The sequence below is a fragment of the Olea europaea genome, chromosome 11, assembly GCF_002742605.1.
Source record: "Olea europaea var. sylvestris chromosome 11, O_europaea_v1, whole genome shotgun sequence".
Lineage (NCBI taxonomy): Eukaryota > Viridiplantae > Streptophyta > Magnoliopsida > Lamiales > Oleaceae > Olea > Olea europaea.
Window position 1 is genome coordinate 5,287,912 of NC_036247.1, and position 23,767 is coordinate 5,311,678.

The window sequence follows — 23,767 nt, forward strand, 5'->3', positions numbered from 1 at the left end:
AATAATTTAATTTCATTTAATCAACTTAATTTTTTTAATATTCTTAAAATAAAAATACATAAAATAATAGAAGCTTACTCTTCCTTCATTTTTACACGCTACAATCATGCTTCTCTATTTCTCCACACTATCTCTTTTACCATTTTTTCACGCTATCAACCATGTATCTTTAGAAAGTTTATTTTTGAGCACATAAGTAAGTTTAAATAAAAATATTATTTTTATATATGTACGTAAAAAGGTATATAGTAATCATTTGGTTGACCAAAAAATAATATCAATCAAAATGTTTACGATTCATTTAAATAATAATTTATTGAGGGGGTTAATTCAAGAGCATAAGTGTGAATTCCATAAATATATGATTAAAAATATGTTTGAAGAAAAATAAATTTTTAAAAATGAAGAGCAAAATGTTAACAAATGAATATATTTATTTTTCGAGAAATGAGTTTTTATTACTATTTCATTTTTATCATGAAATGATTTTAATCTTAATATGTTAGATTGTGCTTCAAAATTACATAATCTATCAAATATAATTTTTATAAAATAATATGTTTTTATAATTTTTTTTTAAAGGTGAAATATAATAGTATTAAAAATAAAAAATTATTAAATTTTTATTAATTTTATAAAATAATATGTTATCAAAGCTCATGCTTGAGCCTCCATAACAATTATGGAGGCTCAACTCATAACAATTACATAAGGCCTCCATAATTATGGAGGCTCATACTCAAGCCTCCATAACATTACTTTTACTAAAAAAAAAAAAATTCATAAAAACATATTACTCTATAAAAATTATATTTGGTAGATTATGTAATTTTGAAGTACAATCTAACATATTAATAATAGAATCATTTAATGATAAAAATGAAATGGTAATAAAAACTCATTTATCGAAAAATAAATATATTCATTTGTTAACATATTTGGTCTTCATTTTTTAAAATTTATTTTTCTTCAAACATATTTTCAATCATATATTTATGGAATTCACACTTTTACTTTTGAATTAGTGTGGAAAAATAGAGAGACATGACTGTAGCGTGTAAAAATGGAGAAAGAGTAAAGAGGGCTCTATGACGTAATCCTCCGCGCCGCGTAATTTGAGGAAAAGCAACGAAGTCACTGTATCAAACACGTAAGATAAACGACGTCGTTTTTTTCTCTTAATAAAAAAAAGCTACAGTAAAACAAAATAGAAAAATTTACTATTCTTTCTCAATAGTGAAACGTTGCCCTTATTATATGGTACTGAAAATTGAGGGGCCTGTAACCTACACATCATGGGTCCTCTAATTTTCCCTAATATTTCATTCGGGAGTTATCCGTAATTATAAGAAAATTGAGGGGCAGTTAAGGTAATTAGTCTCAACACCACTAACCCTAGATATTTATTGAGCAACGATTCCTCTCTTTCATCACTCCACTGCCGACTGCCGACTGCCGACTGCCAGGGTTTTCTCAAACTTCGGAACAAGTTACCTCTTTTCCTCTCATTAGCCTTAAGCTATGGTTAGTCCCTTCTACTAACATGTGAATTCCTCTATTTTCTCGTGTTTATTCTGTATTCAGGATCTGTGTTCACTATTAATTATATATTTTTGGATGATAGCTTTTATTAATTAGTGTTAGGATCACAAAATAACATTCATGGATAAAAGCTTCGGAAGGAAAGTCGTTTTTTTGTGGCTATTTTGTGATTTGAATGTGATACCATATCAGTACTGCATTTAGCGAATTTATAAATCTGAGATGAAAATTTGAGGTTTTTTAGTGTTGCTTCACGAAGTTGATTTAATCAAGAACGTCTATTCTATTATTTGTACGTATGACGATTAGAGAAAAATTATGTTTCCTGGTTTTCCTAGACTTCTTAATTTTTTTTTTTTTATCTAATGTACTAAATGTTACATTTAATCATCTTTTTCTGGGTTTAATAGTCAAGGAGAAAGACCAGAGAGCCCAAGGAAGAAAATGTTACCCTTGGACCTGCTACCAGGGATGGGGAACTTGTTTTTGGTGTGGCCCACATCTTTGCCTCCTTTAATGACACCTTCATTGTGAGTAATGATTCTTGATTTGTGTGTATGATGATCGTTTGAGAAGTTCGGAAAGGAAAGTAATTGACTTAACTGTTACCTTATTGTGCAGCACGTGACTGATTTGTCCGGAAGGGAAACCATGGTTCGCATTACCGGTACGTTTGCTTAAGGTTTTGATTGTAGATTCTATGATTGCAGTGATAATTATTCTACACATTTCTTACTTCACTGTTGTGTATAGTCTCAGTGTTGGTTCAAGAGTAGTAATGGATTGTGACTGCCTATTATCTATTTTGGATGAATTGTTTACCTATCAGTTATAAGTTTTCGTCATTTTTGTTGATGGAAATATGATCTCTTGCTTGTATTAGACTATGGATTTAGATGATAATTGCAGTTTAGCCAAGGACTGGTGATCATTACTTGTTCTTTTAGTTTTTTCCAACTTTGATATTTCATTCACTCTGTAGTAGAGGGAGTCTGTCATTGAAAATTCTTCCCTGAATGAAACTTAGTTAGGGCCTCGTGGATGATTTCCTGCATGTGGGACTGATGTCTATTTGTTGTAGATGATGAATTAAAAACTAATGCTGTTTGGCACACTTAATTTTTTACTTGTTTTTCTGTCATGTAACCCAAAGCTGTTGTCGTGTAGTTGATTTTCAGGGTATTTTTCTTTTCATTTGTGTTTTCTATTTCTGTTGCTCTAGTGATACTGTACCTCATGAGCACATTGAAATTAGGTCGAGTATGAGCTTTAGCATGCCTAAATTGCTTTTGTATTATGCATTTACCCTTCTGACTTCAGGTGGCATGAAGGTGAAGGCTGATAGGGACGAGTCTTCCCCATATGCAGCTATGCTTGCAGCACAAGATGTCTCTCAAAGATGCAAGGTAAAAGCCTTTCTCTTCTAATATCGATGCATTATAGGGGAGGGTTGAATCCGTACACTATGTTATCCAAGTCCATATTTTTTATTGCTGTCATGTATTTATCATCTTAGAGAGTTTTGTCAGAGGGTGATGAAGAGAAAAATTAAATTTGTGGTTATTTGCAGGAACTTGGCATTAATGCTCTTCATATTAAACTTCGTGCAACTGGAGGGAACAAGACAAAGACCCCTGGCCCTGGTGCCCAGTCTGCTCTTAGAGCCCTTGCTCGTTCGGGAATGAAAATTGGTCGTATAGGTATCAAATCCCCAAAACTTATTTAGCCCTTGTATAACTATAATTGGTGATATAAATTACACTCACATGACACTGACCTTGCTTTGAATCCATTATGTACAAGTCTGCGAATTATTGTTGATGATAGATTATGCTTGCACTCACTGTGTAAAATCAATATTTGTTGGAATAAAAGTTTCTACTCTTGAATAAAAATCAATAATTGTTACACTTGAATAGATGTCCAATCTAAAAATTTCTTCCACGATTTATAAATCATTTCTACTCTCGTTTCAGAGGATGTGACTCCGATTCCCACTGACAGCACTCGTAGAAAGGGTGGCAGAAGGGGAAGGAGGCTGTGAGTTTTCCTTGTGGCCAATCATACTCTGCTTTTGCTCGGACTTCTCTGGTTGCAGTTTTATTGTTCTCATGTTCCATGTTTTAAAAGAATGTAGTTCAAACATAATTTTTGTTTGACGTTTGAGCAGCTTGTCACCAACAAATTATGAGAGGATTTTGCTGGTGTGATTTATTTATATCCTGATGAGTTTTTTTGACGGTGTTAATTATTCAGCATTGATACTTTCTCAGTTGCATAGTTGGTCATTTCCTAGTTAAACTTTGTACTTGCTCATCGTTTGTTGCTTCAAGTCAGTTTATTAACATGCCAAACCTCCCTTGAGTTGTAACTTTTTAAATCGTGGGATGTTACGTGTATTAGTTTAGGATCCATGATTTCCTTGTAGATTTGCAGCGGCAGTGAGAATACGTGATCCTAATTGCTTTTCTAAAAAATTGAGCTCTGCTATATATTTATAAAGTAACACTTCCAAGCCATGATTTTTTCTTCATCTGCGTTCGTACGTATGACCCTAAATATTGTAATTGATGTAGGGATATATCATACTTTCACTAGCAGTTTATATTGACATACGTTAATTTAATATACATGTGGATGACATAATGCATTACCTTTTGAGATAACTTACCTTCTTTAGTTCAGGATGACTATTTTTTTAGTCAAATCACCGCTAGAGTGAAGTATTTACTCATTGAAAATAAAATGAGATACAAGCTTAAAAACAAGCATTTGGTCCGACCTCGAGTATATGTAAGACTACAGAAAATTCAACCACGGAGTTGAAGACTAAAAAGAATAAAAAACGTAGATCTGTGTTTTATAAGCTCTAGTCATACTAGTCATCATATGTGACTTTTAGTCGAATCACTGCGAGATTGTAGTATCAACTCAGTGAAAATAAAATGAGATACAAGCTTAGGAGCAGGCATTTGATCTAACCTCGAGTCCATGTAGATAGACCATAGAAAATTTAACCACGAAGTTAAAGAGTAAAAGAAGTTGATTCTATGTTTCGTGAACCCTTGTCATATTGCTCGTCATTTTGGGATTTTTTTAGCAAGAGAGAAGTATTTACTCATTGAATACAAAGTAAGATACAAGCTTAGAAGCGGGCATTTGACCTAACCTCGTGTCAATGTAGATGCACTATAAAAAATTTAACCACGGAGTTAAAGGGTAAAAGAAGTAATTTCTACATCTCAGAGCTCTAGTCATGCCATTCCTCATCTTGCAACGTTTGGAATATTTTATTAGTTCATCCGAGAAATGTTCATGCTCCAAGCATCCAATTTCTCAATTGTGATTGTTTCGGTGGCATTGTTGCATGCATTCAAATGAGCATTCTCATAAATAGCTAAAGTAGGATAAACCCTAGATGTAATGCATGTCTTTCCTCCAGCACCAGGGCTTTCCACTACTGAATCGGAATGATCAATCTGCAAAGAGGGAGCCCCTTATAACTGAAAATCCTATGCAAGAAAGAGATAGTATTGTATAGTGTAAAATTAAAACAAAAAGTTTTTAGACATATGTACCGAACTCCTAAGAGAAAGCTTCTTGTCTGTTAGGTCTACACCAACAAATCCTGCGAACGAGGGTTTGTATGGTCCGTCCTTCAAGGATGAACTGTTGAAAAGATAAAGAAAAATATAGTTAGAGACAAGTTGCAAGAATGGACACAAAAGACTCGCTTTCTTTCGTAAGAAATTTGATATTCAACTCAATGGATACTTGTTTGTCTTTTTGTTCCATTCATCAAGCTACAAATAGTAAATGGTAGAGAAAGATTTCGACCTGTATCGATAGAACAAATGTGTAGGCCAAATTTAGATTGTAACTATGTACAGTACAGGAATACTATTTTTACTCCTTTTTTCTAAACACAAATATACGAACAAACCTTGATGCACCAGAGCACATAAGAATTACGTGCTTGCATTTAGCTTCAAAAATTCTGAAGAAGACAGGAGTGTATTCTTTCAGATCTTCTGAAGCCAATGTCAAGAGCCCAAATCAAATGGTCTTACCCCACCTTGGACAGTAGAACCCCCCTTTTGGCTGCAAAGCATTTGTGCATCATATTCATCCTTGGTACAACTTGCTGGAGGAGTTAATTATTTGTAATTATCAATTAGAAAGAGTGAAGATCAGTGATGTTTCCTTCGACTCCTTTCTATTGAAAACTTGAGAGGTAGGGTGGCACTGGGCACCCAATTGGAATTAGAAAGATGTAGAGAAGCAGGCGCATAGAGCTGACATGCAACTTTATTTTCATCTAATTTTTAACTCTTGAGATGTAATGTCTGGACAACTATCTATATTCAAAAATGGGTAAAACTTCGAAATCTTATGACAAAAATCTCTATAGTATGAATGTATATAGCATGAATATGACACTTGTAAACTGAATATTTGAGAATAGACCTACAAAAATATTGTCAAAACTGAAAATTTAACAGAAAAAACATAATTTTTATTGTATGACCTGTATATTATGGCACTATTTTTGTCAATTACTTTTGTCTTTATTTCTGTTTGCTTGGTTTTGTTTTGTTAAAGGGTTCTGGTAGGTGGATTTGTGTCTCTGTGGGTGTTGGGATGGGGGGAGGGGGATGCATTGTCAACTCATCTTCCAAAATTAACAAAGCAAGAAAAAAAAATTCAGTGAAGTGGCAATGACCTTTTCGCTTATTTAGCATAATGGATCTGTACTAATGGAACTTATCACTTATAAGTTGAATTTCTATTTTCTCCAAATCATGGGGAAAATATGGCCCTAATTTTCAATTTGTTTTTTCATTTGCATGTTTCGAATGGACAGCAAATAACCATCCACAATGGTCAATGTATAAAGTCATAACAAATACATTATTTTATATTTGAAAATTGTTTGTGGATTAAATTCTTAATTTCATACTATCACGAAAGATAATAAAATAAATGATAAAACTGAAAGCAGAAAAAAAAATGATTTAGAGAGATATACTCTCATTTCGAAAGCTATATCTACTTATCACCTCTAGATTTCACTATAATTGAAACGAAAAAAAAATATATAATTTGTTTTTGAACTCAAGAGTTATCTTGTTCTTTCTACAAAGAAAAAAATTTCATAGTATCTTTTATATAAAGCGAAAATACTATAGCAATCTAAAATACATGTGAACCTAATGTCTTAACTGCCGTCGTTACCTTGCTCCCATAAGAAACCGTTCTAGTGAACTGAAGTCTTGGCTAGTTGCCCGCCAACTAGAAATTCCCATAAGCTTTGCCTTAAGGGCTACCACCCCCAATCCACTGTCAATGATCCACATAGGAGAAAACTAAACAATATAATTAAGTTTTACACGTTCATCAATTGCTTTTATGTCAAAATTAACTACATTGTACAATAAAAAAATAAATAAATCTAACTTTTTGAAAACTTTCTTAATTGAATTTTGCTTGGTGTACAGGTAAAGAACATCCAGGATTATTTACAAGGAGTATGCGGCGCAATACAATTAGTATGTTCTTGTCTATTTTTTTCGACACCCAATACAGTTTTTACACTTGGTTTGCTAATCTTGGCAAAAGACTATGTACAAATGGTTCTATCCAACATACCATATAACAAAATTATTAAAAGAGAAATTCTGGTTGTACAGAATTTTTCTCACGGAAGAAATCCAAACCCATGTGAGTTTTATATTGAAAAAATATAACCACCCACCTCACGGGCTGTATGTGGTTTGTAAGTTATCTGGCAAACTATTTTCTGTACTTGTAGTTCGCTTCTTATTAAAATTGCAAATTTGCTGTACAAATAACTATCACAAGAAAGTAGGGAGCTGTCTATAATATCTCTTACCACAAATTTCTTCAATAGAATACTTCCACTTGTTTGAAGACATTATTGAAATTGCACAACACAAACGAAATATTTCAAGAGATACACGTTGCATTACAGTGGACATCAAGATATGCCAAAACAATAAGTGCCCAACTTCAAATCTTGACATCAAACTTTTATCTTCCACTCAATAAAATTCCATTTCGCAACTATCCCCAAAAAAAAAAAAAAAAAAAGACCCATTCTTGAGAGAGCATGAAAAAAAAGAGAAATTGATGTTGCTTTTTAATGTTATGTGGCTCATATAATCCTCATTCCCACATTAACTGCTACTGATATTCATTGTCCCACCCACGCTTCCAAAAACATACTTCATAGCTTTACATTTTGATGAACATGTTCTATCATATCCATCTAGGTTGGTAAATATCAAGTGCACACTAAGGTAGTGTTTGATTGGAGGTAGAATTCTACGGAAAATGGAATTGGAATTCTACCTTCCAATTTAACCTTGTTTGGTAGACATTTTTTTTTCCCCTAGAACTGGATTTTCATATTTGGTGTTAGGGCTAGGCAAATCTCCCGAACCGAACCGAACCGATCGAACCGAACCCGATGGTTCTTGTCAAATTAAATACTCGAACGGGTATCTGAATTGAGAACTGACGGGTACGGTTCGATTCTTGGTTCTCCAAAACCTATACAATCGTCAGCCGACGATGTGACTTCCGCCGATCGAAACTTTGACCGTAGCGATCATTTGAACAAGATAGTCTACTAGTCTCTGACATTCCAAAAAACTATTGAATGCATCATTAGTTGTATTTATATAATATTGTTATAAATGTTAAAAAATTTAATTATAGTATAGAACCGAAGGGAACCGAACAGAACCGAACTCGAACGGTTCCATAATTATATTTAGACCCAACAGCACCATTTATTAGATACCCGAAAATTTTGGTTCGGTTCGGTTCTAAAGAGAACCGATCCGCGCCCACCCCTATTTGGTGCCACATAAGCCAATTTTTATAAATTCAAGGAATTGCAATTCTCACCAAAATTGTGAGAATTGAAATTCCAAGTTATTGTAGCATTTTTTTTTTTTAAAAATCTATTTTTTTATTATTATTATTATTATTATTATTATTTTGTAATGGAAACAAATTCAAAAAATTATTGAAAAATAATATTTCCCTTTAATTAATAATTTTTATGCAATACAAAGTCAAAGGAACACCAAAATATAAATAATTTTTTTATTTTATTATTATTATTATTTTTTGGCAATTGGAATAAATTTCATATCCAATATCAATAAATTATATTCCTTTAATTGACAATTTTCATGTAAAACAAAGTCAAACGAACAACAAAAAACACTTTTATTTCAATATTTTTCACGTGAAAATTAAATTATACCAATCAAACACAATAATTTACACTTCCCAAAAAAATAATTTCTAAATAATTCAATTCTCTGAAATTCATTTTCTAATTTTTGCAATCAAATATATCACATTTAGAGAGAAGAAATTTTTTAGTCGCAAGTAATTATATGCATTTAACAGCCATGGACACATTGCTTAAAATATTAAGTAGAAGGTACATGAACATCATTGACCTAAGTCTTGTTGCAAGAATAACGCTTATAAACCAAATAAAAATGAAGTTGCTGCTATTTATTTACGCTATCACGTACAAAGTACTTGCAAACATTTAGCTCATGAAGTACTCAACATACCCGACAACAATCTGTATATTACAAATAAACACAAACAGTGATAAGCCATTCTACCTCCATTTACAAACTTAGCTAAATCCCGAGCAGGGATTCATTAATCAATCTGATAATCCTACAACATTATGCACCAGGGATTGGAATTGCTAGCCTTTCAACCATCTAGCATTCCATGTATTTTGCAGAGGGAGTAACAGTATACATGACAAGTACAAAATATGAAAATTGAATAAACATCATGCATTTAACAGCAAATGCACAATTATGAGTTAATTTGTGAAAGTGGAGAACGAGGAATAAGGGACGGCTTCAGTTCCTTTACTTTAAAAGATTCATACGAAAGGTTTTCCCGAAATTCTTCTTGTAGGGTCTCCATAGGCATGGCTCGAAGCGATTCAATGGTGCACTTGCTGGGAATGTCCGGCTCACACCTAACGGGTGTAGTGCCTGTTGGCTCGTAATCCTGAACACAAATTAAAAAAGTTCAAGTTAGAAGGGCAGTTTCATCAACATAGTTAATAATGATTGAGACCATAAATTTATAGATCCAGAAACCATATGAAAATTCCAATGTACAAAAACAGATAGAAAAATAGAAAACTTCAGCACGTTTTTTTAATTTCTAATGAAAGCAGACTGCAAAGAGAAGTTCTAAAATTATCAACTGACTTGAGAGAGAAATAAATTATAATAGTACAATACCTCTGATGACTTATGATACCAGAACAAGCGCATAATTCAGCACTCAAGGAAAGGCTAGGGCCAGCTATTCTATGAGATTCGAAAGTTCTAAACCTAAAATGCAATTTTGCGAGTTTTTCCCATCAAATAATTCAAATCGTTCCAAGATTCTGAACTTGTCAACTTCCCAAAGTTCAGAATAGAAAATCGGGATTTTAATAAAGAAAAATGTAAGGGAATAGCATTTTTAGCGGTATATGGGAGAATTACATAACATAAGATGTACGAGATACAACACCAAGAAGCTGCAATAGAACTTGACCAAGAAAAGACGCTAGAAAATAAAAGGCTGTGTTAATATACAAAATTAATACAAGAGGACTAGTGCCGATTCAACATTTCAATTTTAAAGCAACAGCTATATCACAATTTCAACCATATTCAAAATGTAAATAGGGCATACCATGTAATTCTGCCTGAAAGTATCAATAGCATACTGTTCAATTGAAGCCGATTGTTGAGAATGATCTTTCTGAAGGCTCTCCAACGTCTCTAAATGGGCTCCAGAAGCTGTCATAATTTCTGATATACATACTCGCTCTTGTTCTAAAATACCTGCAAGTACAAAAAAAAAATAAATAAATAAAAAGGTAACAGCCATCAAAACGGGTATAGAGTATTCATAACCTTCTATTATAATTTAATTGACATCAATTGAACGATTCCAAGTAAATTTAAAAAAAAAATAATAATTGTTTTGACATAGTGAGTCCAACAAGTAGGCCTATCAAAACCACCTTCTAATGCTAAACCCTTCCAGAAAACCTTTGGTTCATTATGAAGTATATATTTTATTTAACTATATGAGTTCAAAAATTTAGCTAGCTAAATACGCACTTAAGTTCACCTATACAGAAATCAAATCGCAAATTGTATTATTTTAGTAGGTTCCACTACCATCAATCATTTTGTGACCCTATTGATATATTGTACAACTCTAAGTACACAAAAATTCTGGGAAAAAAAATACCTGTGTTTTTGCTGATGTGATGTTGAATTAGTGGCAACTATATTAACTACAACCAATGAATCAGACCACTGGAAAGTTCTATAAATTATGCGTCAATCTCTACATATAATTTTACCTTTTTCTTTCATTTTCAACCAATATGAATTAAGATTTTTCAGGCAATAAATTGTTGCTTATAACTGGAACTGGTTCTAAATTTCTTTTAACTTTTCCATGAAAATATCGGTTAAATAAAATCTACAAAAAACTAACTTAACAAATGAAAGCACGTTCTGTAATATGATGCACTGATTCCACATAAGAATGCCTAGAATAAAATGCCATATCATACGATGGGCTATATATTCTAGACCACAAGATCATATATTATACCATCACAAGCTAGAAAAAAGTAGATATCAAAATCAGAGAGTTTTAGTGTCAAATGACTGTCATATTGTTTACCATTTAAGTCCTCACAAGATATTTAATCATTTAATTTGTTCCAACAACCAAGAGAAAGATTAACATACAGAAAAACTAGAAGAATTCTTAGCAGAAACAAAAAGGAAATGAAAAAGAAAAAATGAAATTCAGAAGCTACAGAGACTAATCATCAATTACAACATCTTCAATAGCCACGTTAATAATGGGTTAACCATAGAGCAATGGTGATGTATAACCTGAGTGAAGGGTTCCCTATGTGCTCTTTTTCATTGTAACCCCAATACATATATAGTACATTTTCACAGGAGTTTGGACTATAATTTCTTCAGAGGAATGTTGAGAAAACATGAGAGCAAACTCATTATTATCAAGAGCAAAACACAAGAACGCATAAGCAGAGAGAGACGAGGAAATAAAGGATAGCATATTAACAGTATTTTGGCATTTGCCCAACCAAGTTGATATAACAATGCAATGACTGAAACAGCAACATAAAAGATTACTAAAATTTACTTATCTGCAACACTATCAGCAAGTATCTCAAAGGAATATGAAAACCGAATTATACTTGGTACAAAATTCTGTGCAGAATTTAGGAAAGGAAGAATTAGAGATGAATGAGAAAACTTACCACCGAGACTATGGATAATGTTTTCACCATTCTTCGTGATATCTTCTTCAGCTGCAACCCTTGCAGAGTCAATTTCGGTATCATGTTGTTCATTACTATCACAAATGCTCCTAAAACAAATAGAAATAAAACACAACTGGATATGATTACACAAAGTTGGCTCTCAAAGGGATAAGCATCACACAAAAGTCAGTTGCAGCTATTTGAAACCAGGAAATACGAAGGGAAATGAAAAACATGTGCCACAAGCTTAAATACAAAAACAGCGGTTGAATGTTGTTCATCTTTCAGAACCTATTGGGAACTACCAACCGAAAAAAGCTTCCAAAGTATATGGACAAACCTAACATGTAAAGCAATTGTTGATGCATGTTGGCTTCCCATGTCATTCAAAGATTCTTGTGCTCTTTGCCACTGCTTCAGAGCTGTTTCTGTAGTGTTTGCACTGGATAGAGAATATGCTTAAGATTCAAAACTAAACAATGGCAAGACAAAGGGAGAAAAGGGCCTAGGTAGTGAATCACAGGAGTTGCATACTTCAAAACCAAAAGGGAAGATTATAAGTTGAAAACATAGCATGCTCTCACCATTTCTGTGAAAGTAACTCCATACGACAATGCTTGGCAGCAGAGAAGTCAGCACTATCTTTGAAGTTATTCTCTGCTAGCTTAAAAGAATCCTGCCATTTCCTTTTTAGGTCCATTGCAATTCCTTCCATTGACGAAACGTGCCCATCTATAAACTTCTTATTTCCAATCACACTTTCCTTGATATCTCCAAGCCTTGCATCCACCTGTCATTTACGGTTTAGATATGTATAGGAGAAAAAGAATACATCCGAGTAACAAAAAAAAAAAAAATTCCATACCATCTCCTTCTGACGATGCATGCAACCTGATATGAGAGAGGTCATATCAGCAATAAGCTTCTCAGCATCAGATCTCGATTTTTCCTGAAGGCATTAAAATTAAAATGTCAGTAAAATAAGAGAACGTTACACTTTGGAATGGACATTTTAGTAGAATATACCTCATAAGCCTTCTGAAATTCAGCAATACTTTTCAACTGAATTTCATCCACCTTAGTTGCATGCCTTTCGAAGCTTTTCGATTCTTCCAAAAGCTTATCAAGAAACTCATGAATGGTTTCTGAAGTATTCATCAAGTTCTCAGTACTAGAAGTAAATCTCTGCAGTAAATCAAAATTAAGGATTCATTGAAAAGTCGGACAAATAAACCACAAGTTGTTGAATAATAAAATAACTAGCCACTGCAAACTTTTGAAAAGAACTAAATTATTGACTAATCTCTCTGTGTTCATTCAACTGGAAAACATGAAATTTTAAAGCAACATGTTCACCCAGATGCTAGTAGAGTATATATGCAAACCTGGCGAAGCTCTCTAGCCAAATGTGTTGTTTCTCCTTGGTGACTTGATAAAGCATCCTGAAGATCATCAAAAACTGAATTTACTTCGACCGCACCTGCAGCTAAAAACTACAAAAAAAAAGATTGTTAAAAGGGAAATGTGAGAAATACATTCAAAATATGGTAAAATAGTTCAGTCAGACAGAAAACAACTTATGTTCCTTACTTCTTCAATGGAGCGTGAATTTGAAGAAGCTAAAGTCGAAACTTCCTCTAAGGCAGCATTACTACTTGCTTTATGCAGCCGCACCACATTTTGTACAGCCTCAAAGTGAGATATATACAATACCCTTGAAGAATTTACTTTCTTCTTTAAATTTGTAGCTGCCTATGAGTAAAATTTTAAGGAAGAAGCAAAATGTGTTAGAATAAATAGATGGAATGTAAATAGATTTTGGGAAAACACGATAAAAAAAACAGGGGAAAAAAAAACATTGAGCAGAAAGCATACATGGTAGAAAATAATTTGCTAAAATGTTAAAGAACCTTCTCAAGTACTTCTAGAAAAGTGCTACAGAGTTTCTCAACACATTGAAGGTGATCACTTTGTCGAGACATTGATATGGTCAGTGTATCACAAAGGGAGCCAAGCTGCTGAGCGAGCTCTGCTTGAAAATTGCTCACGGTTGACCTATTATTAGCATTCAGTTTGTCCTCTCTCGCTACAAAAGCCACAATTGACGGAACTAAGTTGCACAAATCAGGATAATAAGATTTATAAGTTGAAGTAACCAGTGAGACTGCATACCAATCTTAAGAAATAATGACGTATTATCCTTCCGTGTTTTCTCCAAATCAGCACGTAAAACAAATGCTTGATCAGCCAGTGCATTTTCTATCCATTTTTTCAACAACACAATTTAGTGATCACATTGAATAGATTCTCAAATACAAGTCTAGTCATATATACCTGCTTTTTCCTGTTTAGATATGATAAAGTCACGCTCTTTGACGGCATATTGGCATCTTTTTAGTTCCTCTTCAGTGTTTGTCAACAGTTTGCTAGTTTGGTTCAAGTCTTTCTGCAAACAGCTTCATATAAGCACTCTTCATGATATCACAATACTTTGCACAGTATATCTACAACTTACTTGGGTAGCATCTAATTTGTTGCTCAAATCACAGCAATGTAGAACTTGACCATCATATTTAAATTGCAATACCCCCAGTTGCTGCATACCATATAATCAAATATTGTCAACAATTCGGAAGCAATCATAACTATTTGTTTTGCTGTGCAAGCAACATGAGGTAAACTGACCTTTTGGTGGTTTTCAATCATAACGCTCATTTGTTCTATTTGCTCGGCCATTGCCTGAAAATGGGAAAAATATATTTTACTACAGCAGTCTCAAATCTAAGGTTCACGAGATAATTTATTTCCTATCAGAGTATTTATCCTGCCTAAAGGCTTTGCTCAGCACATCCAAAAGTTTGAAAAGATTCCGAAAGAACTGAGTTGGTATTAAAAAAAAAAAAAAAAAAAGTGCACAGCATCCAATGATCAGTACCTTCCTCTCGCTTTCCTCCTGATAGTATCTCTCTTTAGGAATGTAGACTCCATTTTTCTCCCGTGCAGCGTAAACCTCTGTGAAAAGTAACAGAATGAGATTAGAAATTCCAAACTCCCCAACCAGATTTAATGGCCTATGAATTCAACACACTATGGAGTAAAGGATTATACCTGCTTTAAGCCTTTCAATTTCACCATAGAGATCTTTAATAAGTGTTGATTTCATCATCTTCTGATTCACCTACAAGTTGATAAAGAATTAATGGATAAGTTGAAGGAAGATCTCTAAACTTGATCTTTTTGAAATAACTGCATTTCTGCTAAGCTCTCTACAATCAAATCAATGAAGAACACCACTTAAACTAATCAAATCTAGAATGAAACTGACTTCTGATTCAAAGATTTTGAAACCTACACTCGAGAAATGTAAAAGCATTTATCTCAAACATCATTCTGTTCGATACTTGCATGAAAAAATTATTAAATATCTGCCACAGTGCAACTAAACTAATTTTATTAATGGAAAACAACTAGTTTACATGCAAAATCCCTCAAAAGTACAAAACCCATTGCATCAATAAAACAATAAAATTAAAAATTGATTGAACCATGGCATAAGCTTCAATTATGAACTTTCTAATCATCTAATGAAAATATGATGAAATATTACAACCTTAAAGTATAGGTATAAATCATATTCTTAGTCTTAGAAGAGACGTGTGGCTGTGAAATACCATAGAAGAAAAGTATCAGGACCTAATTAGTTCATAGAAAACTAAAAACCAGATATCCCAATCTTAAAGTACGCATAAATAAAAGGAAGAGGAAGAGGAGAATGAGTCATGATTTTTTGAGGAAAAAAAAAATATCTGCAACAAACCTCAGGCTTATTCCTTATATTCTTAGCCCGGTGAGCATAATCCAGTGTGCTCAATGTTTCCTCGAGACAATGAACTGCTGGAGACACTGTTGCAATAATGCAGGTCTTGGTTCTTCCCCCCAGTGAATCACGAAGTAAACGTGTGATCTTGCTATCTCTTAACAGATTTAGGATAGCAGGTGAAAAATAAGCAATCAAGAAAACAAGGTTTAAGAAAAATGTAAATTTTGTATGGATATTCAACCTGTAAGGAATATGGCCAAGATGCTCCACAAGAGCATTAATCACTCGTCCTAATGTAAGCAAGCTTTTGTTTATTTCTCCCGCTTCTCTAGCACGACTCTGAAAATATTATAAATAAAATTCAGCGAATAAAAAGAATGAAGCAAAGAATAATTCAGATAGCAATATCACAACAAATGTGAGCAGAAACTAAAACTTGCATAATCTCTGAGAAAACAAGATGAATCCTAAGGAAGCACAAATAAAACTCCATAACTGCATAACATATCAAAAATTTACATGGGTCAGAAATGAAAATTACCTCCCTCGCACCAGAGCGAGATATGTTTTCTGAACCAGCTAAATCAACCAAATTTAACTTGCCACTTTTTATTAATTCTTCGCCTTCAGGTGTGGTTTCCCTAATGTGTATTGTAATGGAGAAAAGAGAGTGTGATCGGCTGAAACCAAAAGAAAAATGGAGCATTTTTTAAAAAGTAAAAATACAAAAAACAACTTAACTATTAAAGCAAGGAAAAAGAAGTGACCTTGATTGTTTATTTAGTAAGGTTTCTGCAGTCCGACGTTTAGCAGAGCCCCTTTCAAGTAAAGTGAATATCTCATTAGCACTTGTGACAATCTCCTCTTCTAGTCCTCTAACAAGAACACCTCCTTTCCCATCTTCCATGAGTGGCAATTGCCTTTTCTGTTTGTCTTCCGCTGAAATCCTAGATATATCTTCAGGAGCTAACAAGTCTGTAATCTCCTCATTATATAGCTCTAAGAAAGTGACTTTCACACTGTATTCAGCATTTTGACCCTCCAATGTGTCAAAAATCTGCTTTACTGCTCTGGGTATGACTCCAGCTGCAGGTGGCAACTCCCCATTAGGCCCACTCTGAGATAAATGTAAACCACAGATCAAAATGCAACAGAGAACCCCAATTACAAATTAAAATGATAAGTACAACCTGTCAATATATCGTACCTTCGACCTTTTACATTCACCCTCCATCGTGTAAGTTTTTCCCGTGCCCGTTTGTCCGTAGGCAAATATCGTGCAATTAAAGCCTTCCAAGACTTCGTCAACAATGGGAACAATTGCTTGCTCATATAAATCTTTCTGTTGTGCATCCGGTCCAAAAACCTGAATACAAGGATAATTATCAAATTGTAGCTACAAAAGCATTAGCACAGTTTAATCAGAAGCCTGATTGCTGCATTTCAACACCGTAAAGAGACTATTTTTTCACATTTTTAAACCGATATAACTGATCAACAATTGGTTTTCGCAACTCTTTACACAGTTTAGGAAGTACTCCACAGAACAATTATTTCACTACAATAAGGACTATATTGGGTATTTATTCTAAAAAAGAGCTTCATATTTTCAAAATGCATACAAATTAAAATTATGCATTCATGAACCTAAATAGAAGAAAAACGATATAAAGAATACACAAGTCATTAGATTTTAAACTAATTAGTTAAGATTACCTTGTCGAACGTAAAGACCCTATCAAAATGTTTGCCAGCAATATTCTGCGATACTGAAACCTCGCGCTGGTATTCCTTACAGGTCACCACCTCTGGCGCCTTGTTTCGCAACTCATCACCACTAAACGGCCTGCAAATTTCCAATATTTACTGACATACAATCCAAAAACCCGGAAAAGAAAACCTTAAAATTTAAACAATTTTAGATGTACCAAAACATCGTTAAACATAAATAACCCTAACATCATTAAAATAAATTCATTTACCTACAACGGAGAAGAACCTGGACATTGACGCCCTTCTCTTTCTCGTGTCGATTTGACATTTTCGCCAGTGAGTATGTATGAGATAGTGAGTTTGATTCTATTGTTGGAATTAAACTTATCAAATCACACTCGTCGTTGAGGGTGCTTTTGTGTGCGAAATCGAAAAGAACATGAAAATTGGAGCGGGATGAAAGTGAGATTTGAAATTTCTCTCTCCCTTTCTGATTTGATCCGCCGTTCAACTGAAGTCCAAAGAAATTCGAATCAGACGGTTCCTTGCTGGACCAAATAATATTAAAGGGCCGAAGTGACATTGGGTGATGGCTCGTAACCTTATTATATCAATGGTCCGACAAACTGATGGTTTGCTTGAGCCCATTAAAAATTAGATTTTCTAACAGTGATTTATTGGATAATAAAAAAGTCAAAAAAGGGATTTACATGTCAAAATATTTTATAGAGAGAATGTAATTGAAAATAAGTTTAGAAAAAAATAATTTTTTTTTAAAAATGAGGTTATATTTCAAAACATATGAAGAAGTAACTTAAGCATTTATAAATAATTTTTACGTAAGACAAACATAAGAAGGCCTAATCAATGTTACCCTCTAAATAACTTTACAATGCAATATCTTATTTTAGTCGAATTTTTGTTTTTGAGGTGTGTATAAATGTAAACTTAGGGTTCAAGTAGTACCAAGTGCTTTCTTTATAGTTTACCCATGTAAAAATGATGGGCTAAAAAAAAGAGACATGCAACAAGAAGATGATGAAATAAATGCTTCGTTTTCGCTCCTTATTTATTTGATAGGTTGCATCACAATCTAGATTTGGCACACACCGATGTCAATTTATATTACATTGTTCTACTTTGACATACAAATGAATACCTATTTCTCCTCGTCAAAAACAAAAAAAAAAATAATAATAATAATCATTTCCCTAACTTAAAATATGTGTAGAGAGAGAATGAATAGATTATAATGCTTTATACTAAGCTTTTATTTGAGCTCATTCTTTAAAACTTCTTTTTCTCAATCTTATTTTCAATAAAATTCACTCAATAAAATAATATTACACGTAAATTCAATTTTTTTTTTTTTTTTTTTTTACTTTTTAACAACACATTATCAACACAAAATTATTTTACAAAAGCTGTTATCAAGAAACGGGACTCAAACAGTGACTAAATAAAATTCTACGACTTAAATTAAGGCTAATATCACGATGATCGTACAAAAAACTAAAAATCATTTTTATAAAAGCTATTATCAAGAAACAGGACTCAAACAATGGCTAAATAAAATTCTACGACTTAGAGATTAAGAGTAATAGCATGATGATCGTGCAAAAAAGTCGATATTATCGAGACGCCAATAGATTTTGGAAAAATTCGTGGTGCTATAACTTGCGTTGACTAGAAAATGACCTCTATCATGATGGTTACGAATTATTGAATTAGCCTATATGGTTTCTCTCCATGAAACAAAAATATATTAACCCCTTGTTTGAGCTCCATTCTTTTGATAAGAATGAATTTTTGAATAGTGTATTGATGAAAAATGAGTGGTAAAAAAAAAAAGAAAAGTTTTAAATTGGTGTAATTTTATTTTATTGAAGAATGTGTGGTTGAAATGATGTCAAAATACTGTTTAAGAATGTATTATTTTCAAAGAATGTGGATCAAACAGGGGCTAGAAAATCGATTTAATTTAGGAAATTTGGCAGCTGGGTCCCCAAACATTAAAGTTAGTAGCACTAAGTTCCCAATCTTCATTTTTTTGCCACGTGAATGCTCAGGTTTGTAAAATTGGCGCACTTGGGTTCTGGGTAGACGATTACCTTCTCTTCCACCATCGAATTGGCTACTGCATTGCATGTAAACAATTTTTAAAGGCATTCGCAAGCAAAGCTATCACAAAAAAGTTAGTTTCTCTATATATTGTTGAAAAAAGTAGGGTGCATTTGGTTTGCGTTATCGTTTTCTGTTTTCATTGTTGAAAACAGAAAACGTTTTTTGTTTTAAAGGATTATTTTCTTAAAACAGAAAACTAGAAAATGCATTTGGTCTAAAATTTTTAGAAACTTTTTTATGGCATTTATTCAATTAATTTGATTATTTAGTAAAACATAATAATTTTATATTAATATAAAATCATATAATATATATTTTAAATTTGGTAAATTTGCTATTTTTTCTTGCTACAAAAATAAAATAATAAATGTTTAAAAATTATTTTATGACATGTGTTCAATTAATTTGATTATTTAGTAAAACATAATAATTTTATGTTAATATATTACCAGATAATATGTATTTTAAACTTGGTGAATTTATTATTTTTTCTTGCTACAAAAATAAAATAATAAATGTTTGGAAATTGTTTGATGACATTTATTCAATTAATTTGATTATTTAGTAAAACATAATAATTTTATGTTAATATATTACCAGATAATATATATTTTAAACTTGATGAATTTACTATTTTTTCTTGCTACAGAAATAAAATAATAAATAATAAATGTTTAAAAATTGTTTTATGACATTTATTCAATTAATTTGATTATTTAGTACAACATAATAATTTTATATTAATATATTACCAGATAATATATTAAACTTGGTGAATTTACTATTTTAAAAGTACTACTGAGCATTCCTTAAAAAAAAAAAAAAAAAGTGTGTTTTGAGCGTTCCGTCTTTTGAGCTTTTTAACTGAAAACACTCAAAACGAAAAAAAAATTGTTTTGAGTTTTCAATTATAAATTTTTCCTATTTTTCGGAAATGTATTTTCAGAAACGAGTGATCAAACGCGTTTTGGACGTTTTCAAAAAATAAAAACCAGAAAACGACAAATCAAACGTCGCCTTAGTTTCTATATTAGCTATTAACTGTACCATTGTAAAAAAAAAATAATAATAATAATAAATAAATAAATAAAATTATATTGTTCTTAAAAAAAAAAAAACCTAAAAAGTCGAGCATTAATTGTTTTTAAAATTGTTTACAACTGGATAACCAACATTATTTCAACGTTTTTTATTTCCATTGTACGGCACAAACTCTGGCATAATGAAACATGATTATCCAATAATGAAATTAACTTAAATAAGTCTCAAGCTCGATAAGTTGGGACCCAATATACACCTAAACTCCTTTTGGAAGGGGGAAAAATATAAAAATATATATTATTTATTTATTTTATTATTATTATTATTATTATTTTTGAGTCCCCACCAGTTGTAGAATTCTAATTTTTGCATTTATAAATGTCCTTTCACAAAGAGACTAGAGAATTTGAAGCATGTTCATTTGATTGTTCTCGTGAGTTATAGTGTTGCCATGGCCATACTATACCGTTGAATCTCGAACTCAAAATACTACAGACCCTTTCGAGGTAAAATTCTTGCTTCGAACAAAATGATTCAGTCTACAATTTATGTTAGACATTTATTCTACGTAGGTGCTAGCCCAATACAATGTCTCGAGTATGCTAAGGGCTCTTTGATAGGGCTTCTGTTTTTTTATTTTGCTTCCGCTTCTTATTCTTCTAACTTGATAAAGTACTTTCAAAAAATTAGTTTGTCTGATTCGAGGGGAAAAGGCCCGTTGGGTTTCAAAAAATTATTCAAACGAATTAGAAAGTAGTTTGCAAGTCTTGAAGCAGTTTTTTACTTTTCAAAAGTTTTGATAAACGGGCCCTTGATACACTATAGATTGTACCCTGTTTGAGCCCCATTATTTCTCATTACATTAAATTAAAATTTTCTCTCTCATACTTTTAATTACACAATTTTCAATATTACACGTAAATAAAAAAATTTTCAATCACTCATTTTTCAAAAAAACTCTATTCATCTTATTATAATCTACAAATAATGGGGCTCAAACGGCCCCGTACTTACAATCCTGAAATATGATATTTTCTTGACTTATCAAATTCAGCTGGGGAGAAAAAATAGGAGAGAATTTTAAATCAGCCTAAAAAGGGAAGGGATGAGAAAACAGTGGGATCATTGCGGATTCTGGCAGTTGCTTCTTCTGCATTGCTACAGCACCAAAAAAGGAAAAGGGAGAAAGAAATTTATATTTCTAATACAAACTCAAAACTTCGGAGAAAGAAATTTATATTTCTAATACAAACTCAAAACTTCGTATTGTCTTATGATTTGTTTGGATGAACTATATATATGTTACAGGCTAATTCATGGAACTATATATATAATCCAATCTAAAAACTCAAAAAAGCAGAGTTTTACCCTAATCTATTGCCTATATAAATTCCTCCACCATGTCCCCAAAATGAAATTTCCCATTGCAGCATTCCACTGCATTTACCACTTCTTGAAATGCAGTCACACTGCATGGTACAACCAAGCCATTTCTTTGCTCAAAGCCAAATTCATTGTAGGCCTTTTCTAACAACATCTTGAATAAAGGGTGAGACAAGTATCCGGTTGGCACCACGAATCGTCGTCTCTCCTCACCTACGTAGACTGCAAAATTTCCTGGTGGTATCTTGGCGGATGATGGGGATCCTCCCGCTTCGTAATTATCTCTTAGCAAACACTCATTTTGTGACGGATCACGACCCTCGTTGTCAACAATCTTAATCTTCTTGGCTAGTCTCTTCATTGTACCGATCTTTTTCCCAAGCATTTTGTTGAATTCAAGAGGGTTGAGGAAGAAGAAGAATGAATGAATGAAAATGGAGAGGATTAGAAGCTAATGAGAGAGTGGTTTGAGTGTTGCATTCAAGGAAATGGTGGGTGGAGTGGTCTTGTAGTGTGTTAGGAGGGAAACGTTGTAAGAGGGTCAGCTTTTGACTTCTAAAATAGTTGAGAGCCTATGATTTTGGTGGTTTATTGGTCTCAAGATCTTGCCTTTATTTACTTTGACTTACCAATAGTTAAGAGCAATTAGACAACTAATTAATTGAAACGCTAACCATTAGAAAGGCTTATTATTGGATGGTCATGGTACCACTTGACTTGTACAACTTCTCTTGGATTTATAATGGCCATACACAAGATGACAAGAGGAACCCCAATTAATTTTTATTTCCATGTCACGCAATTGCATCGCAAAGAGATCAAGAAAGGCATGAGACACACTAGATTGTGAAAAGGAAATTTCAGTGATTGGTAGAACTTCTTAAACCGCTCAAGATTATTTTTAAAGTTGTAGAGTGGGAATAAAAATGCCACCAATTTACAAAGATTACAAGACATAAAAGCATGACGAGATATCACTTTAAGCTAGTTTTTAATGAATACTAATCAAATAATTGATACGTTAAATGTGACAAAAAAAGTCATGAACCTGTCATTTATTGTTTAATTGTTCAATTTAACGTAACAAACGTACAATAAATATGTTTTAAAAGGGTTAGAAGTTAAAATCAATGTTCAAAAGGCCAAAATATTTGGACTCGGTTTTAAGACACATGCGCACACCAAACCGTTTTCCCATGTACCTAACATACTCAAAGAATCAAATATATTCCCTTATTAAAATTCTAGTCCTTGATTGAATAAAAAAAAAAAAAAACCATTCCATAATTGAATCAAACCCCCCCCCCCACTACTTCTTATATACTGGGCTCAGTATCCTTATAGATGATCTTCTTCTAAAAGTTCATCTAATCATCTAAAGTTTTTTCAAGAAATTATTCAAATATGTTCAAAATAATTTCTTAATCTTAGAAAATAACTTTTAACTTTTCAAAAGATCTACCAAATGGACCCCTTAACTTCTCAAATCCAAGATGGCGGAACAATCACATTGGGAGGGCTCTGAAACCAAGCGTGGGGAGTTCGATTCCTGGTGGGAACCTTTGATCCAATAAAGGAGGAATTATTGGTGGATTAATCACCATGGAGGATGCTCCCTTTGGGGAAGGAGTAAAAGCCATATGGGAACCTGGGAACCAATAAGGGCACATCCTGCGATTTACCTCCCTGAGCAGCTGAGGGGCCGGAGGTTCAGGGACGAGGATATAGTCTGGCGCAAGTTGGGACACCTCGTTAAA

At 32.8% G+C, this 23,767-nt stretch overlaps 4 protein-coding genes across 4 annotated transcripts; 1 reads left to right on the forward strand and 3 right to left on the reverse strand.

Moving 5' to 3' along the window:
• The first annotated feature begins 1,410 nt into the window (after positions 1 to 1,410).
• LOC111403102 (40S ribosomal protein S14) lies at positions 1,411 to 3,856 on the forward strand. The gene is made up of 6 exons (XM_023031481.1): positions 1,411 to 1,524; positions 1,953 to 2,072; positions 2,164 to 2,209; positions 2,863 to 2,948; positions 3,113 to 3,242; positions 3,519 to 3,856. The coding sequence occupies exons 1-6, from the start codon at positions 1,522 to 1,524 to the stop codon at positions 3,584 to 3,586; spliced, it is 453 nt and encodes a 150-aa protein (XP_022887249.1). The 5' UTR covers positions 1,411 to 1,521; the 3' UTR covers positions 3,587 to 3,856.
• Positions 3,857 to 4,835: 979 nt separating this feature from the next.
• Positions 4,836 to 6,899, reverse strand: LOC111404363 (beta-fructofuranosidase, insoluble isoenzyme 1-like). The gene is made up of 4 exons (XM_023033180.1): positions 6,778 to 6,899; positions 5,486 to 5,539; positions 5,121 to 5,211; positions 4,836 to 5,021 (listed from the first exon to the last, which is right to left on the reverse strand). Exons 1-4 carry the CDS (start codon positions 6,897 to 6,899, stop codon positions 4,836 to 4,838), a joined length of 453 nt encoding a protein of 150 aa, XP_022888948.1.
• Positions 6,900 to 9,078: 2,179 nt separating this feature from the next.
• Positions 9,079 to 17,979, reverse strand: LOC111403103 (kinesin-like protein KIN-5C). The gene is made up of 23 exons (XM_023031482.1): positions 17,732 to 17,979; positions 17,466 to 17,595; positions 16,957 to 17,115; positions 16,517 to 16,866; positions 16,291 to 16,429; positions 15,991 to 16,088; positions 15,747 to 15,903; positions 15,038 to 15,107; positions 14,865 to 14,941; positions 14,615 to 14,668; positions 14,445 to 14,525; positions 14,264 to 14,375; positions 14,102 to 14,188; positions 13,840 to 14,015; positions 13,520 to 13,681; positions 13,315 to 13,422; positions 12,956 to 13,114; positions 12,795 to 12,878; positions 12,514 to 12,719; positions 12,270 to 12,371; positions 11,927 to 12,036; positions 10,303 to 10,454; positions 9,079 to 9,621 (listed from the first exon to the last, which is right to left on the reverse strand). Exons 1-23 carry the CDS (start codon positions 17,788 to 17,790, stop codon positions 9,421 to 9,423), a joined length of 3,033 nt encoding a protein of 1,010 aa, XP_022887250.1. The 5' UTR covers positions 17,791 to 17,979; the 3' UTR covers positions 9,079 to 9,420.
• A 3,672-nt stretch (positions 17,980 to 21,651) lies between these two features.
• On the reverse strand, positions 21,652 to 22,540 carry LOC111404857 (auxin-responsive protein SAUR50). Its single transcript, XM_023033593.1, has one exon. The coding sequence runs from the start codon at positions 22,393 to 22,395 to the stop codon at positions 22,009 to 22,011; it is 387 nt and encodes a 128-aa protein (XP_022889361.1). The 5' UTR covers positions 22,396 to 22,540; the 3' UTR covers positions 21,652 to 22,008.
• Between the last annotated feature and the right edge of the window lie 1,227 nt (positions 22,541 to 23,767).

Excerpts from the sequence above, each read along its gene's own strand:
- LOC111403102 (XM_023031481.1), top strand. Across the intron at positions 2,210-2,862 it reads AACCATGGTTCGCATTACCG|GTGGCATGAAGGTGAAGGCT; the intron begins GTACGTTTGCTT and ends TTCTGACTTCAG. Across the intron at positions 3,243-3,518 it reads AATGAAAATTGGTCGTATAG|AGGATGTGACTCCGATTCCC; the intron begins GTATCAAATCCC and ends CTCTCGTTTCAG.
- LOC111404363 (XM_023033180.1), bottom strand. The coding sequence starts at position 6,899 with ATGTGGATCATTGACAGTGGATTGGGGGTGGTAGCCCTTAAGGCAAAG. Across the intron at positions 5,540-6,777 it reads CGGTTTCTTATGGGAGCAAG|AATTTTTGAAGCTAAATGCA; the intron begins GTAACGACGGCA and ends TGTCTTCTTCAG. Across the intron at positions 5,212-5,485 it reads ATGTGCTCTGGTGCATCAAG|TTCATCCTTGAAGGACGGAC; the intron begins GTTTGTTCGTAT and ends TCTTTTCAACAG.
- LOC111403103 (XM_023031482.1), bottom strand. The coding sequence starts at position 17,790 with ATGTCAAATCGACACGAGAAAGAGAAGGGCGTCAATGTCCAGGTTCTT. Across the intron at positions 15,108-15,746 it reads ATATAAGGAATAAGCCTGAG|GTGAATCAGAAGATGATGAA; the intron begins GTTTGTTGCAGA and ends ATCAACTTGTAG. Across the intron at positions 13,115-13,314 it reads TGGCTAGAGAGCTTCGCCAG|AGATTTACTTCTAGTACTGA; the intron begins GTTTGCATATAT and ends GATTTACTGCAG.
- LOC111404857 (XM_023033593.1), bottom strand. The coding sequence starts at position 22,395 with ATGCTTGGGAAAAAGATCGGTACAATGAAGAGACTAGCCAAGAAGATT.